The sequence below is a fragment of the Diabrotica virgifera genome, chromosome 3 (genome assembly GCF_917563875.1).
Source record: "Diabrotica virgifera virgifera chromosome 3, PGI_DIABVI_V3a".
Classification (NCBI taxonomy): Eukaryota; Metazoa; Arthropoda; class Insecta; order Coleoptera; family Chrysomelidae; genus Diabrotica; species Diabrotica virgifera.
This window is the reverse complement of record NC_065445.1, coordinates 71513315-71533207: the sequence shown is the minus strand read 5'-3', so window position 1 is coordinate 71533207 and position 19893 is coordinate 71513315. Positions and strand designations below refer to the sequence as shown.

The following is a 19893-nucleotide window of genomic DNA, read 5'->3' as shown; positions in this document are numbered from 1 at the left end:
TTTGATCTGAATAAAAATATATTTATGCTCTTTAGGATGAGAATCTACTCCATAAATTTGACGTCTAATAAGGTCTAATAAGGTCAACAAGGTCAACGAGGACAAGACCAAGTACATGGTGGTTACGAAGAACTTAAGACCAAGGGTTAGACAAAACGTAACAATTAATGAATACAATTTTGAAGTCGTCAAAGAATTTAAGTACTTGGGAGCGATCATAACATCTGAAAATAACTATGAAAAGGACGTGGCAGCCAGGATTATTGCAGGAAACAGGGCATATTACTCGTTAAGGACCCTACTTAAATCAAAAATACTCTCAATACCAGCAAAAATAAGAGTATATAAGACAATAATTCGTCCCACAATAACGTATGGAAGCGAAACCTGGACTCTGAATCAGCGGGAAACAACAAAATTACTGGTACTTGAAAGAAAGATACTGCGGACTATCTATGGGCCTTGCAGAGAAGAGACAACAGGAGAATGGAGAAGAAGACACAATGATGAACTCCAGACAATATACGGAGATGAAAACATAGTACGCTACATTAAATCAAACAGAATACGATGGGCGGGTCACGTACTAAGATCAAGTGACGAAAGACTTCTAAACGCCACATTCTGGGAAAGGCCCGATGGAAAAAGGTCAGTTGGTCGCCCAAGAAAGAGATGGAAGGACGCAGTAGCCAGCGATCTACGCAAAATGGGAGTACAGCAATGGGAAATAGCTGCTCAGGACCGACAACAATGGAGGGAAATAGTAAATGCGGCCAACACTCACATAGAGTTGTAGAGCCAAATGATGATGATGATGAATAGATACCAGACTTCAGTTTGATCGTGGCAAAGCTATTACTGAGTTCATGTTTAATTTGCGTTAAAAAAAAATTATAAACCAAGAAGTATGTGTGATCGTGACTATAAAGAATTATATCGATTTAATAAAGAAAATATTGAGTGGCTTTCAAACAACTTTTTGAGTGAAGAATCGGAAGAAACAAGAGTAGGGGCTAAATTGTAACTTTGATAAAATGAAAATATTTTTAAGATATGGAGGTGGTCCGGGATTTCAAGCAGGAGTGGGAGAAGATATTGGTGGACGCATCATGGCCAGGGGTCGTATTTTCGAATTCATTCGAGCATATTTCGCATACGAAATTATAAGAAATTCGCCCGAAATTCAGTTTCTTGTATTTTCGAATAATTCGTGTACGAATTTTATGGATACGACGACTCGAATGGGTACGAAGTATGAACCATTCGAATTTGGATGCTCGTATACGAGTTGTTGTTGTCATTTCAGTTGTCATTGATCGTTTTAGCCGATATTTTTAATCGTTGTATACAATATTTTTACACTGAACTTTCTTTCAATTGATGGTTTAAATTATTTTTTAATAAAAAGAAAGTACATGTACGAGAATGCATTAAATATATAACCTAACCTAACATTTATGTACGTATTTTGGCATTGTATCTAAGCTCTAAGCTTGACATATGACACTGTTGCCTTATCCTTAATTTTTTCATACTATCACTTTACATAAAGTTACATTTAAAAAATAGTTTTGAATCACCAAAAAAGTAAAGTGTTGAAAACTAAATAGTAAAATATCATAGTAAATTCTCAATTTTTTCATACTATGATTCTTCTCAGAGGCATTTTTCAGTGCGACACAAGTGACAGCAAAAAAGGCACATCCGTGATACATACACTTGTATAACATTTATTCAAGTTGTTGATAGATGGCGCTATAATCGGAAAAGAAATGATTTAGGTAAATATTTACCCATTATTTACCTATTATATATCTATTGGGACCGTGCAAGTTCGGCAAAGCGACACCTATTTCTACGCTCTGCAACTTTATTCGCACTTTTAATTATATTGACCAATTATATTAGTCCTGGTTACTGGATAATTGTCAAGGCCATAGTCCAAAAAAATAATAAGAAGAAAAAATAAGATTCAGGTTGTTATTAAAACGTAAACAATTGTATGTAGTAAATAAAATTAGTTATTAAAATGCAGTACTGCAAGCAAAATACAATTAATTAAATTTACCTTTATATAATAATTGCATATCATATCAATATTGTGGAGCAACATATAATTTTTCTTCTTCAATGACAGTAGATATGAAATTTACGTCAATTTGACAATTTCAATTAACAATATGAATTATTTAAGAAAGTTGCAATATTTCTTCACTATTCGCGCACGATCGTTTCTCAACTCCCTTCCAATTACTTGCACACCGCGAATACGACTATAATTCAAAGTCTTCTCAGTCTTTCAGTGTGTCATTAATGACGTAATATATGATTTTAAGAATCTAGAGTATCCTAGCATGACATTTTAGTTAAATCTGACAGTTGTCAGAATCGTAATCGTAATTTTTTATAAAAACAAATCAATTGTGTTTATTTCATTTATAAAAAGGTATGTTCTTTGATTTGTATAGTCTTATAAATTGTACAGATTATAGTCGTATAGATAATAATTTTCAGATTTAGTCATACGGCTCACACTCCCTCAAAGGGCAAAATTGACTCATCCCAGATACCTACGGTATCAAAAGGATTGAGCTCTGGTGGGACTCTTTCCATGTTATAGAGCCTTAGGTGACTTGGTATGCAGGTGTATCTCCCAAAAATTTTCGTACACTTCTGGCCGTCGCGAGTAGTACAGCTTTCTGCATGGTCTTATAAAGATGTTCATTCAGACCCAGGTTTTTGATGCTTTCGAGGAGGGTCTTCGGAATGACTCCAGTAGTAGACATAATAATCGGTATCGTCTGGGTACTTTGCATTCTCCATTGCCTTCGTATTTGAATTTCCAGATCTCTGTACTTGGCGATCTTTTCAGTAAATTTACTACGTAGATTATTGTTGTTGGGTATCGCCACATCAATTAGTGTTGTTTGTCTTGTTAATTTATTAACTAGTACGAGATCTGGTCTATTATGTGCCACTGTTTGGTCTGTGAGCACAGTGCGGTCCCAGTATAGCTTGTAATTGCCATCCTCAAGCATACTCTCGGGGACGTATTGATAATACGGGAGATGGTCCGTTTTAAGAAGTCCCAGCTTGATAGCTATTTCTTGATGAAGGATATTATTAATATTATTATTATATAAATCATTTTTGTTTGATTATAGCGTCATCTATCAACAACTAGAATAAATGTTATAAATGATTTTAATCACGGACGGACCTTTTTTCTGTCACTTGCAACTCAATGCGTTAGAAAGAAATCGAAAAACTGTGACGCACTGAAAGATGCCTGTGAGAAGGATATTATCAAATTACCTACATAAAGTTGCATTTAAAAAAATAGTTTTGAAACACCAAAAAAGTACAGTTTTGAAAAGTAAATAGTAAAATATCAGTGTAAATACTGGATACAAAAATAATAATAAACAAAACAGCACATTTTCTGCAGACTTTGCAAATCTATTCCAGCTAAAATAGCTGCTAAACATCTTGTCCCAAAAATGGTCTTTTTCTATAATTTGTTTGGACTATAAGTCGATCTTTATATTTTAAACGTTCTTATACAATCTCATTCTTTTACATTATATACCAGTATACAGTGATGATCACGCTAATAACCGGTAAAATAACGCAAAAGATGGAAAACATAATACATTGCGAAACAAAAAGGGATGAAACTAGTGGAGGGGGAAATTATCATTATAAACGTATAAATGAACATTACATAGTTTCCCACATTTAGACGTCTGTGACAGGAGTATTTTATAAAATTCTACTGTCACAGTGACAGTAGTCATACTCCTCTGATACGTCTAAAGGTGGGAAACTATGTAATGTAATGTTAATTTAAACGTTTATAACGATAATTTCCACCTCCACTAGTTTCATCTCTTTTTGTTTCACAATGTATTATGTTTTCCATCGTTTGCGTTATTTTGCCGGTTATTAGCGCGCTCATCACTATATATAACAAATATAACATTATTTGTTTTTAATGCTGTGACTAAACCATTGACTGAAATTATAGAAGAAATAAACAAAAAAGTATAGCAACACTGTGGCTTTCCAGATGCCAAATAAATGAAGGTTAAGTTCAATGTTGTTCGAATTTGCAGTGTTTCCGGTGAAAATTCTTCTCGTATACGTATAACATTTCGAAGGACGTTCAAAAATACACATTTTGATTCGTATACGAAATTTTTCATTCGAGTTTACTCACATACGAAAAAATTCGATTGAATTCGAAAATACGGCCCCAGGATCTGTTCATGATTCACGGATATGGAGCAACTCACAAATTTGTAACAATGCTAAAAATGAGTTTAGGACGTCAAATGCAATAATTTTAGGAGATAAGGATATAGCGTAGCACCGTGGTTATTGGTGCATTTTAGAAATCCGAATACCCCTGAAGAGCTTGCTTTTAACAAATTATTTACAAAGGAGCGTGTAATAATTGAAGGATGTTTTGGACGGCTGAAGAAGCAATTTACTCATTAGCGTGGGGACACGGCTGAATGATACTTTGCAAAAACTGTTCTAATAAAACAATGTAACGTTACAAACGTCACATCTTTGTTATTGTATTTTTAAATAATTATTTTACTTTATTTTCTTTAATATTTCATTAATAATTATCTTCTGTATTCGTTTTAACTTGTTTTTCCGTTAAAAACCTGTTTGGCGCCCGTTCTATAGGCAAATCTCTTTTCATCTAACATCTAAATCGTCATACTGAACGTACTTCATATTATATTCTTACTCTGTAAGTATTTGTCTTACTACGGAACCTGCCTACCTTTCTACAGTTCACGCTGTCATTTCAATTCTCAAAATGGTGGTGGTAAACTCATAAAAGCCAAGGGAGCTTGGAAATAAATTATTTTATTCCGAACAGACGATCTCTTGGGGTAAGAAAATTCATTAATTCTTTTTTCTTGTATTCACAGTTTAACCTTAATAGTTTTTATAGCATTTTTTATACCTAACCTCCCATCTTCTAAAAGCATGTGTTCTGATATTTTAGTTTTAAATATATCTTTTTACTTTACATATTATATGCATATGAGTAATCAAATTATTTAACTATTCCCCTCATTTTAATTCCATTTAATTTATTCTTGTCATCTGCTACTCTTTCTGACGATTATTTCTTAAAAGAATGGCAGACTTGGCACACTTGGGTTTCTCTACTTCTTGATGTTTAATGTTTTTTTATCTTCTAGTTTTTGGGAATAAATCAACTTTTCTCCCTTCGGGAGCCTCAAGCCATCTACATCACCGGTGATGCTACTCATAAGGCGAAGACAACAGGATGCATCTAGATAGACAGCAGCACCCAACATCTGGGATAACTATATATACATAACTATCTTGGATGATTGGAGTAATATTTTCGAATATTATTTCAATTAGCTGGGGTAATCTATCGCGTTTTCGTTTCAACAAGTCTTTTGTAAATATACATATATGTAAATTATTGATACATATTAACACTGGACTTACCTATCTGAAAATCCTACTGAACAAATATCACATTTAAATGGCTTCTCGCCTGAATGTACTTTTGCATGGTTTTTCAAATGGGTCGCTTGATTAAAGCACGAGCCGCAGATATCACACCTGCAGAAACAGAAAATATAAGTAAACAAACAAAACAAGTAAATAATGCAGATGTTAAAAAATATAGGTATGGTGTGATGGTACACGAGAACCCTCAAGGAATTGGCACAATTTCTTTGTTATAAAAATAATGTCATAATATTATAATTGCAATTGTACTTATAACTTATTACGACAGTAGCAAAGTTCAAAGTATTGAATCTATTGAAAGAATGCAATGGAAGCAAACGTCATTCTTACTACACTTTATTTGTAGTTCATTACCATATATGGTAATCTATTATATTTGCACTGTTTTTAACTACACTCCTGGCTAAAAAAATCGGGACACCTTAAAAATGGGCTATTTTTGATGTCTCGAATCTCCTAAACGTGTTGTCCGATTTTAGTGATTTTTTTAGTATGGTGTAGCCTTATTCTTTAAGAATGTCGATGTAGTCATATTGTTGCTGAACATGTAAATGCCATTGTATACCGGATGTAAAAATAATACTGTGTTTTTTTCTGAAAGTTCGTAACACCCTGTGGAATATTCTAGCATTTAAAAAATATTGAAATTAAAACTAAGTCGTAGCCTTAGCCTTTCTTAACATTCTGCTTTTTGACTCATTTACTTATGTTGGACAATGAAAAAGTTAGGTACTTTGACAACTAGCCATGTTCTTCATCAATACACGGTGTTTCTAAATAAGTGCGACAAACTTTAAGGGGTAATTCTGCATGAAAAAATAATGACAGTTTGATTTAAAAACATATGTCTGCAAATGCTTCGTTTCCGAGAAACAGGACGTTGAGTTTTTTTACACATTGACGATTTATTTATTGCTCTAAAACCGGTTGAGATATGCAAATGAAACTTGGTGGGTTTTAAGAGGCAGTTATTGCGCATTTTTTTACATAGAATTAAGTATTTTATGGCGTGTATACGGGTCATATTACCTGTATGCACGCCAATGGCGAATATAAAATTTTTAGTTGTATGTCAAAAAATGTGAAATGACTATCTCTTAAAACCTACCAAATTTCATTTGCATATCTCAACCAGTTTTAAAGCAATAAATAAATCGCCAGTTTTTGAAACTAAGCAGACTTTTCATGTATGTACTAAGCAGAACGTAAGGATTATCCACATTTTTTCTTTAACTAGTCATAATTTTAACCTTTTGCATTCATTATAACGTGGAAATACTTCGTTCTAGGCACTGAAGATGATCTGATCTAGATTGAAAACGTTTTGCGAATCCTTTTGGATGACTTTTTAATAGTTTTTCAATAAACTTTTTATAGCATTATACAAACGAAGTTTTTACTCGTCCCGTATGATTAATATTAAGACGTTTCTTCTTTATAATATCCGAATGAATATTACTCACCTATAAGGTTTTTCTCCTGTGTGTATCCGTCTGTGATTCCATAACGTGGAATGTCTAGCAAAAGATTTATCACATACTTCGCAGATATATGGTCGTTCCCCTGAATGTATCCTTTCGTGGTTCTTTAAATGTGGCGATTGTGAAAACTGCATACCGCATACATTGCACCTAAAAGTAGACTTACATGAATGATTGTATGTGAATTATTGTCTCAATGAGTGTAGTATTTTAGCCCTGAAAGTCATGAGATATTGTCATGATTGTACCACACATAGGTAACTAAATTACTAAGAATTAAATATTAGAGCACCGATACACTATTGAAGCAACTTTGGCCAGTCCTGGTAGTTTACGGACGGGGTCGTTCATAGAGGTGAGAAACACAAAAAAGATAGACACAAGAAGACAAAAAGAACAAGTAAGAGGTTCACCTGACACCGTACGGGGAACATTAAGAGAACAAAATTTATCATCTTAGTACCTGCTACAGGTCCTTTATTGGACGCAGCTCATTGGAGACAACGTTTGAAATTCTGTCTTGCATGCAGATTGGGATAGGGAAGATTGGAGAAACGTTCTGTTTACAGACGAATCTCGTTTTACGAGATACATAGTTACCTGATGCTCGCCAGACAGTGTGGAGAAGGCGTCGAGAGTGCTATACCCAATGTTGCTTAACTCTTAGAGTAGAGTACAGTATATTGGTGAAGGTATAATAATGGTATGGAGGAGGTGTAACCAGGATGATCCTAAGAGGGGGGGGTACAACTACTTGATGGTCTCTGGGGGGTATGGAATAGTAATGGTGTTAAGCGTATAGAGCTCAAAATAGATCCAAATTGGGGGGGGGGAGATTATAACCCCCAAAACCCCCCTGGTTGCGCTTATGTGGAGCACATTCTTTGGAGGCACAAACAGATCTGGTTTTGCTATGGGCATGTGGCCCTAATGCTGTTTAGCATTAGGGCCACATGTCTGGAAGGTGTTACCTTATATGCATTTCGTAGGTGATTAGTACCTAGTTAGAACAGGAGCTCACAAGGGATGCTCTCTTTGTCTTGAACGTTCTAACACAGAGATGCCTAGATGCCAACCAAGAGGTACACGCCTGCTTTATAGACTTTGAAAAGGCCTTTGACAAAGTGCACCACAGTAAACTCAAATAAATCCTGGAGAGTAAGAACATTGACACCAGAGACATACAAATAATATTAAATCTGTACTGGAATCAGCGAGCTAATATAAAAATAGAAGACCAAACATCGGACGAAATAGAAATACGTAGAGGGGTACGACAGGGTTGTATATTGTCACCGCTCTTGTTTAATATCTACAGCTACAGCGAACAAATATGCCAAGAAGCTCTCTCATATGCAAACGAAGGGATAATAGTCAATGGAGAAGTTATCAATAACATTCGATATGCTGACGATACTGTGATAATGGCAAGAACAGCGGAAGATCTACAACATCTAGTTGAAAGTATGAATGAGATATGTAATAACTACGGCATAAGGATGAACGTCAAAAAAACCAAATATATGACCTTCAGTAAGAATCCAATAAATGACACTAGTATCACAATAAACGGTACCCAACTTGAAAAAGTAAACGAATACAAATACTTAGGAACCCTTATCAATGAAACAGGTGACCAAAATCACGAGATAAAAAGACGTATTGAAACTGCCAGGTCTACTTTTATAAAAATGAAAAAATTATTTTGTAATCGTGATATTAGTATTCATCTACGAACTAGAATGTTAAAATGCTATGTATTCAGTACTTTGCTCTACGGTGTTGAGTCATGGACTCTTAAACAGAGGAATATTAAAAATCTTGAAAGCTTTGAGATGTGGTGTTACCGCCGTATACATACTAAGAATAAGTTGGGTGGATAAAATTACAAATGAAGAAGTAATACGCAGAATAAATAACGAGCCAGAAGTTCTACTGAATATAAAAAAGAGAAAACTTGAATACTTAGGCCACCTGATGAGGGGACAAAAGTACACATTCCTACAAAATATAATGCAAGGAAAAATCCAAGGACGAAGAAATCCAGGCCGTAGAAGAATGTCCTGGATGAGAAATTTGAGAGAGTGGTTTGGCTGTACCACTAACGAATTGTTCAAAACAGCAGTAAATAAAATTAGAATCGCCCTAATGATATCCAATCTCCGATAGGAGAGGCACTCAAAGAAGAAGAACAGGAGTTAATAAAAGAGTGGGAACAAATACCGAAAGCGAGATTGCTGCCTTGATTCATATTGCCAGAAAGGATGAGCACTGTTATTCGAGCCCGAGGAGAAACTAATTGATTTTATTATCCATATTTTAGAAATATTTTATGATTTTAATTTGTAAAATGTCTTACTCCGGATTAAAGTTATTTTGTAAAATTTTTATTTTTTGTTACATTAGTCATTATTTTGAAATTTGTTTTATATTTTATGGTTTGTTATTGAACATACAATAAAAATAATTTATTGGAATTAAAATTTTTCTAATACACTCAACTCCCGATTAACCGTAATCGGAATAACCGTGATGCGGCTTAACCGGGACGCGTTTCAGAAAAAATACGTAAAATTAAATGCAGTTGGAGACGGTCCTGTGAAGCTCAGTAGGCGAGTCACTCATCTTCAGCCGGCAGCCGGGCCCTCGCAAGGTCATATACCCCTCCCCTCATATCTCTCCCGATACGTCGACACACTCTCACCCAATGTTACGGCAATGATACAACCAATGGACCAAGGCGTTATTTCTTCTCTGAAACGTAACTATCGCTCAGCTATCCTTCAGAAAAGAATAGAAGAAGGGAACGACCTCAAGAGCTTTTGGAAGGACTTCACAATCTTAGATGCCATCTACGAAGTATGATCTGTTTGGGAAAAAACCAAACCGCTTACTATCGTACGATCTTGGAAAAAAATTATGCCCGAAATTTGTAAAGACTATGACTTTCTAGGATTTGATGAGACTGATTTTGTTGTTAAAAATATCACTGAAGCTATAAAAGATGTGCCAGGAGGAGAGGAAGTGGACGGAGAAAATATACTGCAGTGGTTGGATTGTGATGCGGAAGATCAAGGGTATGAGCAGCTGACAGATGAGCAGATTGTAAACAAGATAACAGGTGGAGTTGGGGAGGACGAGAGTGAAAGTGATGAGGAGCGGGGGGGGGGGGGGGGGGTCACGCGATCAACAACAAACAACTGTGTCGCACAGTGCTGCATTGGCGAGTGTGGAACATCTGCTTGAGTACGTTAAGAGTCAAGAAGATGCTCCAATCGCAGACAAAATTGTGTTACGAAACATGAGAAGTAGAATCAAAAAGAGATGTTTCTCTGTTCAAAAACAGAAAACTGTTACGGATTATTTTCAGTAGTAATAACCCAAGGACATTGATAATTGTTCGAAAAAATTTTATAACAGATTTCGAAAGCTTGTTGCTTGGAAACAGACCGACGCCGTAGGCGGAGGTCTGTTGCCTGTAAGCAACAAGCTTGAGAAAGTTGTTAAAAAATTTTTGAGCATTTATCAATGTTCGAGGGTTATTCGGATAGAAAATTTTTTGCTGGTTATGAAAAAAAAAAATACAGAGCTGAAACAATTTATTTAAATGTGCAATTAACAAAGGAACAATTAGAAAAATTTAATGAAGATTTATAATTTCATTAATATTCTCATCAGTATTACAACCAAATCGTGACATTTTGAAATATTGAATATTTGAAATGTCAAAATCGAAATGAAACGAAATGTAGGTATCCATAGCTACATGATTGAGTGAAAACAGCCCATGGGATCTGTTTTCAGTATAATGTTGGTTTTATTGGTTGTATTCAATCAGATGACCACAAATTAACTGATTTCATTGGATTTCTAATTGAGCAAAAAATTTTCAAAGAAAGTAATTCACGCTAGTTTGTACCTTGTAAATATTTTTTTTACATATTTGAAAGTATGTACTGTTATTGTTCATATTCTTGGTATTTACAGTAACGTGTTTTATTGTGTTACAATATGTATGTGTGTTATTCATGTGATTCTTGTCAAATACAACATTCAGGTATGTTTTAATGCAATATAAATACATTACACCATTTAATAGTGTTTTGCATTTTAATACCCTTTCCTGTTAAATTTATAGTATTTTGCGGATTAACCGCGATTTTACGTATCCGGGAAGCCTTAACCCTACTTTATCCCGGTTAATCGGGAGTTGAGTGTACTTTTTTATTTTACTTAAGAGGCTACAGTAGCGATCAACAGGTAGCAACAAAAGCGGTTCCAGATTGCGGCTGTAATTTTGAATATTTTGTCGAGATATTTGGCACACATATTCGTAATAAAGGGTGATTCATTTAGAGGTACTTTTTTAAAAAAGAAAAAACAATGAAAAAAATGAATTTTATTTGAAAATCTTTATTGTAGTAAAAAAGAACTGTTCTTTACAATTACTTCTTAAAGATAATTTCTTTCAAATGCTGACCATGACTGCGGTTAAGACGGTCCATTCTGAAGGTCTAATTCTCGATGACGCGTTCGAGCTTCTCGATTGGTATTTGACCAGTGACTCGAGTAATACTGGCTCCAATGTCTCAATCGTAGCCGGTTTATTCATGTAAATTTTGGACTTGAGGTAGCCCCAGAGGAAAACGACTAGACGTGTGATGTCACAGGATATAGGCGGCCAACTCACTGGTTCGAAGCGTGAAATAAATTGCTCACCGAACCGTTTTCTCAGTAAAGCCATGCTTTCACGGGATGTATGGCAGTTGGCGCCATATTTTTGGAACAAAATGTCACTTAAACTACGAACTTCAATTTCTGATACCAAATAGTCTGTTACCATGGCGCGATAATGGTCGCCATTCACGGTAACATTCTGGTCGGTCCAAGTCATGGACCGACGATGACACCGGCCCATAAACCACACCAAACAGTGGTTTTTTTTAATGTATTGGCAACTCTTGAACCTCTTTGGGTTGCTCATCAACCCAAATACGGGCATTTTGTTTATTCATGTCCTCATTAAGCCAAAAACGGGTCTCATCGGAAAACATTTTTTTTGCTCTAAGCGCACGAAACACATTCCTCGTTGAACGCCTATTTTCGTAATACAGTTAAATAATTTCTAGACGTTGTGCCGAGTTAAGTCTTTCTAGGATGAAAAGTCAAACAATACTAAATAAGAAAACAACTTTAGGTGATACCATTCATGCACGATCTCCCAACAAATCCTCACCAAAAAAGTACCTCTAAATGAATCACCCTTTATAATAAAGAATGGCAGTATGGCCCAATTTGAGAAATATATTAGTATGTGGAAATTACTCTGTAATTAAATATAATATTAAAAAAACGAGCCTGTACCGCCATTAAGAAGAACAAAAAAATACACTTTCTTCAAATAACCTTTTTTATCCCATGCCTAGATTTTGCGTCATTGTGGACCTACTAAAATTTTTTATTTCTAACAAGAAATCGAACATATTATACCTAATAACTAATTAGGCAACATAGAGAAATTGTCACTGTCATTTTGACAAACCTGCGTCAGATTTTCTCTTATCTGTTCTCTGTTATCTTTATCGATATATGTTCAGTGCAGTAGTGTATTATTTTAAGAATTCGTTATTGTTGTTTCATAGGAAAGTAGTGTTTATTTATAGTTAATTTATTATATGTTTGTGTAATAGAACGAAGTTGTTGGCCTATTTGAAAAAATAGATTATTGTTAATTGTGAGTTTTAGTTATATGTAGGTAGGTAAGTATATTTTACATAAAAATATTTCGAATTCTCATGCGAGTATATAAAGGTAGAGTACCTTTAGCGCTCTAACTAAATAAAAGAAGACGGCTCTTGTTTCGCTTCACAACGAAATGATTATTTATTATTATTATTTCGTGCAAATACCTATGTTAACATAAAATTTTCACCCATTTTGGTTTATTTTTATAAATATTTATTTACCAATAACAAAACTGTTTTTTATTACTTCCATTTAGCGTGCCTATGAGTATAATTGTCAAAATATTGATCTCAGATAATGTCAAAGATTACCACTGTTGCCAAAGTTTCGCAGACCATACGAAAAAAGGTATGATACTATCTCCCGAAGTTATATTGATGACGTGCTACTGTATGCTCTTAAAATAAAATTATAGTGTCCGGTTACTTTTCCAGGATAGGCGGCAACTGTGGACGCGCACTATAAAGCATTTAACAACAGAAATCTTACCTGTACGGTTTCTCTCCTGTGTGTATTCTGGAATGGTTTTTGAGGTACGCAGCTTTTGCAAATGCTAAACCACAAATATTACACTTAAAGTTTTTTTCACCAGTATGAAGCCTTTTGTGAGACCATAGAGAAGAGTACCTGCTGAAGGAACCTGAAAGATATTAAATATTCACATGTTATTGTTCAATATACAGGGTGTCCTGAAAAGATTGGTCATAAATTATACCACAGATTCTGGGGTCAAAAAAATGTTGATTGAACCTCACTTGCCTATATACAATAGTGCACACAAAAAAAGTTACAGCCCTTTGAAGTTACAAAATGAAAATCGATTTTTTTTTCATATATCGAAAACTCTTAAGGATTTTTTATTGAAAATGGACATGTGACATTATTACGGCAGCAAAATCGTAAAAAAAAAATTAAAGTGAAATTTGTGCACCCCATAAAAATTTTATAAGGGTTTTGTTCCTTTAAACTCCCCCCCCCCCAAACTTTTGTGTGCGTTCCAATTAAATTATTATTGTGGCATCATTAGTTAAACATTTTTACCTCTTAGTACTTTTTCGATAAGCCAGTGTTTATCGACATAATTTGATTATTTGTCGAATACACCACATATTTGTATATGATTATGAATAATGTTCCGTTGGTGTATGTTGACGGAAACCATTATTTGAGATAATAAAAAAAATAAGTATAACAACGAACGGTAAATATTTTATTTATTTTGGGAACAAAAGGTATTTCGCTTGGTTTCGGAAAAGGGCCAAACTATAGGTGTGTGTCGTTCACCAGCTGTGTCGTGACTAAAAGGAAAACCACAAACCACAACGATAATCTGTTGATGTTTCTTCTCTCTGACCAGATGACAATAAATCATTTAGGTCTGGCGTATACTTTTAAACGCCCTTGAATGCATTAGTGAGTTGTTGACACAATTGTCTGATATAGTACTTAATTTATGAGGCTTGAGTTTGTTAAACCGCACAAACGAAAAACAGATGGATACATTCCGTTTTTATTTACATGTGAATTTTGAATGACTAACGTCGTTTCGATTTTGAGAAAAAATAATTAAAAATTAAGAAACAATAAAATTAGCAGAAATAGTAATTATAGCGTAATGCTATAAGTACGATTATAGAGACCTGAAATAATCTGAAAATTTATTTATAATTTACATTTTTAGGTATATTTTCAAAAAGGAGCCATATCTCGATAAAAGGTGACTTGTCAAAAAAAGACTAAGAGGCAAAAAAGTTTTAAAAACACTGTGTTTAACTAATGATACCACAATAAAGTTTAATTGGAACGTACACAAACATTTGGGGGTTTAAAGGAACAAAACCCCCATAAAATTTTTATGTAAATATATTAAAAAAGAAGCCGCATCTCGATAAAAACTGGCTTATCGAAAAAATATTAAGAGGCAAAAAGTTTTAATCAAAAATGTTGTATTTAACTAATGGTACCACAATAATGAATTAATTGGAACGTATACAAAAGTATGGGGGGCTTTAAGGGAACAAAACCCCCATAACATTTTTATGGGGTGGACAAACTTCACTGTAATTTTGTTTTAAGATGTTCTTGCCATAAGAATGATACATGTCCATTTTCAATAAAAAAATCTCTAATAGTTTTCGATATATTGAAAAAAATCGATTTTCATTTTGTAACTTCAAAGGGCTGTAACTTTTTTTGTGAGGACATTTGCACTAAGGTAAGTTAGGTTCAATCGAACTATTTTTGACCCCAGAATGTGTGGTATAATTTATGACCAATCTTTTCGGGACACCCTGTATATCATTCTAATTCGTGTATTTATTTAGATAGCGTATGGCTCGAATAATAAATCTATAAAAAACTATATTTATAGTAAACTATTCTCTTTAAAGTGAGTCTGCCAACTCGCTGAACTATTAAGCTGACAATAAACATTTGAAAAGTCGTAATGTTTTATTGCCGTCGTTCTTATTTTTCTTTTATAAGCCCACTTCCATTCGTTCATCGATGTTGACTTGTCTTTGAGCCTTCCCGCGTCTTGTTATATGCTCTATTCTGTTCCATTTATTTTTTTAAATTGTACTGATTACATCTTCCACTTTTGTCCTCTCTCTTTGTCTACTTTGTCTTAGATATTTTACTTTTTTTAAATTGATCTTTATCTGTTTTTCAGCACCTTATTGAAACATCCTACTGCTGTCCAAGTCATACAGATTCTCCTAGTTATCTCTAGTGTTTGAATTGTTTGAAAAAGCTTCGAAACATTGTTACCGAAAAAAATCACTGCTTACTTTGGACATGTAGTATGTAGAGATCGTATGGAGAAGCTGACATTGCAGGGAACGACACAAGGAGTAATAAACTGGAGGAGAAAATCAACACGATATGTGGACCACATTACAAAAGTAGTGCAGAAGACAAAAAAAATATGAAACATGATTAAAAGATGAAACAGAAAAAAAAGAGTCAAGAAACATTATTGATAATTCAAGGTGGTACGATGTCCTAATCGGACGACCTATCCAGGCGCGCATTTCCCTTTGCGTTTTCATTTCACGATAGCGCGGTTTTAAAATAGACACGGGAAATGGCAAGACATAAATATTTGGTTCCAAACAAGTGTTGACTTGAAACTACGTAAGGATTGGAATGCTACATACCAATGCGAAGTAGTTCTATTCTACTACGTCTATTCGCGTCACATGTTGTTTATTAATTTCCATTTGTACAAAAAGCATTTTTAAATAATGTATTTGTGTTAATACCAACTTTATGTAAAATGACAATATGTATCCAAAAAATTTTCATTCGTTGCTTCTGTGGAAACAAAACATAATTTCGTAATATCAAAACTTCCTTGTTTATAAATTTTCAAAAAAACTCAAAGCACCTCAAAGTATGTAGTACGCAAAATATGATACGTTTATCCTAATGTTTATGCACAATAATATATTGTTCTATTAAAAAAACGCACATAAAATCACAAATACTGTCACCGGTTCTTTTATTCTATTTCAACTGTTTATCATAAATAGCTCCTATCTACAGAATCACAAATTGTTCAGCTGAAATTAAATTATGTTTTTAATAAAACATTATTATTGTGGATTGTAAAAATTATTATTGATAAGTATTACTGTGGATTGCAAAAAAATGTATACGTCTCATAATAGTTTTTAAAGATGGTATTTTGGTACTACCTTGAGCTTTTTTTTAAATTCATAAAGAAAAGGGAGGGAAACTTTGGTATTATGAAATTATGTTTTGTTTTCACAGATCCAACGAATGATAATTTTTTGGTTAAATATGTCATTTTGCATAAAACTGGCGTATAGAAAGCATTGGCAGTAAAGAGTCGATTTGTAAATAATAAACATTTTTAAACTTCGAAGTAGTAGAAAACACAAATATGTTTGAAAGTGCTTTTTTACAAATGCAAATTGATAAACAACACATGATACGAATAGACGTAGTACTGCGCACTGGTATGTAGCATTCCAACTCCGCATGTTTCGGTACAAACCCGTACATAGTTCGAAGTTTCGGTACAAATCTCTTTCAAATCAACACTTATTTGGAACCAAATATGTCATGCCGTTTCCGTGTCTATTTCAAAACCGCACTGTCATGAAATAAACACGCAAACGGAAATACACTATCCGGACGATTGGCGAGTTGACTTGGGGTGGACTCAGCCAACTACAATGTTTCTTTTTTATAATTCTTACTTAACCTGAAAACCCTGTGTTTTATTTCATTCCGCCGGCGCCATTTAAAAACCATTATTTTTAAACTCCGTTTAAATTAATCTAATGTATCTTTACAAAATTTGACAGTAAAAATTATTGCTATTATTAATTTTATTATTTTCTGTTAGGTTTGTTATGATTAAAGAAAATTTCGTTACTTCAATAACGTTTCAAGTAAAAATGTCCGATATACTTAGGTTTTTTTTTACTTTTTTGGGTTTTTTTAGAGTTTTACTAATTTTCGCCTAAAAACATTCAAAATTGAGCTATTTATTTAATTTTTCTAACTTACCGTTGCAAATATTACAATGAAAAGGTTTGTCTACATTGTTTTGCTGATTCTTGGAACCACCAATGAATATGATACCACTACCGTTACATTTGGTACATTTGGTGACGCTGGCTACTCCTCTTCTCTTCACTGGATGATTATTCTTTACTCCTATCGGAATTGTGTTTTGCGTTCCTATAAAAAAAATATTTACGGTTTAAAACTTTACGAAAATCCAGCTACTAATCAGTATCGGTAAAAATGAACACCTACTGACACAAAGTACAAGAAGAAATAAATGATAATTTCAGTGGAGCGGAAACCCAAATTCACAACACAGACAATATTGATGAAAAGCTTATTTATATAAATGAGCTATTCCAAGTCAAATCAACACACTTTGAATTAATTTTTTTCCTGACCTATTTAGATTTTGTTAAAATTTAGAGTACTCATAGTGGATGATTAGGCGAAGAAAAATACAAGATTTTAAATTTTTATTTCAAGCCGTTTCTGAAATATGGTTATGTAAAAATTTCCAAAAAAATCCATAACACCGCATCATACTTTATTGGAATGGTTGTAGAAGCTGTCCTAATTGAGCTAGAATGCTGGGAGAGGTGTCATTTTGCAGCATTTTTAAAGCTCTTTACAGTGATATATACAGCATGATGTTATGATAAACAAGTTTTTCTCAAACAAAAAAAAATATTTTGATTAGGTTTTTATCCAAAAATTTTTACATAATTTAAAATTTTCACAATATTCCTACAAATACATAGTACTGTGTTAATAACATATAAAAATTTTATCATGGGATGGTGATGGGTTCAACGTAAGAAAACTAAATTTCACACATACAAGTACGGTGCAACTGAAAGGTAAATTCGTAATGTCGCAATCTGGCGACTTCAAGGAAAAATCTTGAAACAGGTCGATTTTTATTTTTAAATTATAATTTGTTGGCATTTATATCATACTAGTGACGTCATCCATCGGAACGTGATGACGCAATCGATGATTTTTTAAATGAGACTAGGGGTCGTGTGCTAGGTCATTTGAAAGGTTATTCAATTCTCCATCCAGTAATATAAACAATAATATCATTATGTTTACAGGGTGACAAAAAAAGTTTTTTTTAATTAAATTAATTGAGAAAAAAAGAACAATGCATGTAATTTATTTAATTTAAAATAGATTTTACTGCTGCCAGAAAACAGATAAATTACATACATTCTTTTTTTTTGTCAATTAATTTAATTTAAGAAAAAATTTTTTTGCCACCCTGTGTAAATAATTATTTTATTGTTTATATTACTGAACAGAGAATTAAATAACCTTTCAAATGAGCTAACACACGGTCTATAGTTTCATTTTAAAAAATCATCCATTATGCAATCACGCCCAGATGGATGACGTCACTAGTATGATATACGAGGGTCGTTTTTTTTTCAACCTCCGTTTGTCCATAAAAAATTCCCGTGAAGCGTTTCGCCATTGCGGTGCGCAGTGGGCGACAGCGCATCTCCCCCGCTACACTCTACATTAATCCCGACTTCCAGGCATCAGTCTGTACTGTGCTACACACGAAACAACATGGCCGCGACAATTAGTTCTCCCGCCAAGTGTGAATTACTCGCTGTCATTCGCTTTCATTTGACACACACACTTGACACATCAAGGATATTAGACCAGGGCGGATCTGTAAAAATATTAGTACATTTGGACGTTGAGAGGTGACTCAAATTTTTTTTGCAGAAATTGCTTGAAAATAACTCAAATAATAATATTTGAGTTATCCTCCCTCTCAAAAAGGTCCGGAACATTGTTTAAACAATCAAAATGTCAAAAAATGAAGGAAAAATTCGATTTTTTTCTTCGTTTTTTGATTATAACTTTAAAAGTATTAATTTCCGAGAAAAGTTGTACTGACATAAAAGTTGCATAATTAAATTTCCTACAATATAGAATTGGTTATAAATTTAAAAAATAGTCACCCTTGTTGCAAAATAGCAATAATTGCGAAAAAACTATACAAAAACAAGTATTCGCATTTTACGTTTTTTCAACCATTTATACTACACTTAGGGCCTTCATATTTCACTCAGAAAAACTTTATAATACACTAAAACAATACTGTAAATTTCATTAAGATCGGTTCAATAAATTTTGCAAAATAAATTTTGCAATCCAGCTTTCGCAAAAAAAATTCGTTTTTTCAAATTGTTACAGGACTGAAAATAAAGCAGATAGCAAGTTGAATTTTTTTTTGCATATAGAAGTGTACTGTACCTTTTATTTGCAATTTGCAAAATTAAAATCGATTAACTGCCACGGCGTCAGGAATTTTTTTAAATAAACATTAATTATTGGTGCTACGCGCAGGACAGCGGATAGCTTGCTCTGATTGGGCATTTCAATGACTTTTAATAATGACTGATACATTTTAATTTTTATTACATTTCGATATAAATAAATAAATTTGTTTATTGCAAAATAAAAACACATACTTTATCCTTTAAAATAACACTTTTTTTAGCAAAAACTTTCTTTGTTCATATATTTTAACTTAGAGAATAAAAGTTTATTATTTTTAAACATATGCAATGGTTTAAAC

The 19893-nt window shown here is 33.5% G+C and overlaps 1 protein-coding gene across 2 annotated transcripts in view; it reads right to left on the bottom strand.

Annotated features, from left to right (window-relative positions):
* Window positions 1-19893, bottom strand: part of LOC114325277 (zinc finger protein 62) — a 70965-nt gene that overhangs the window by 17357 nt on the left and 33715 nt on the right. For both annotated transcript variants that reach the window (XM_050646559.1, XM_050646560.1), the window contains exons 5-8: window positions 17298-17471; window positions 13248-13398; window positions 6996-7163; window positions 5506-5622 (exon numbers count right to left, since the gene is read on the bottom strand). In XM_050646559.1, the coding sequence (XP_050502516.1) occupies window positions 5506-5622; window positions 6996-7163; window positions 13248-13398; window positions 17298-17471 (610 nt within the window). The remainder of the gene's footprint in view (window positions 1-5505; window positions 5623-6995; window positions 7164-13247; window positions 13399-17297; window positions 17472-19893) is intronic.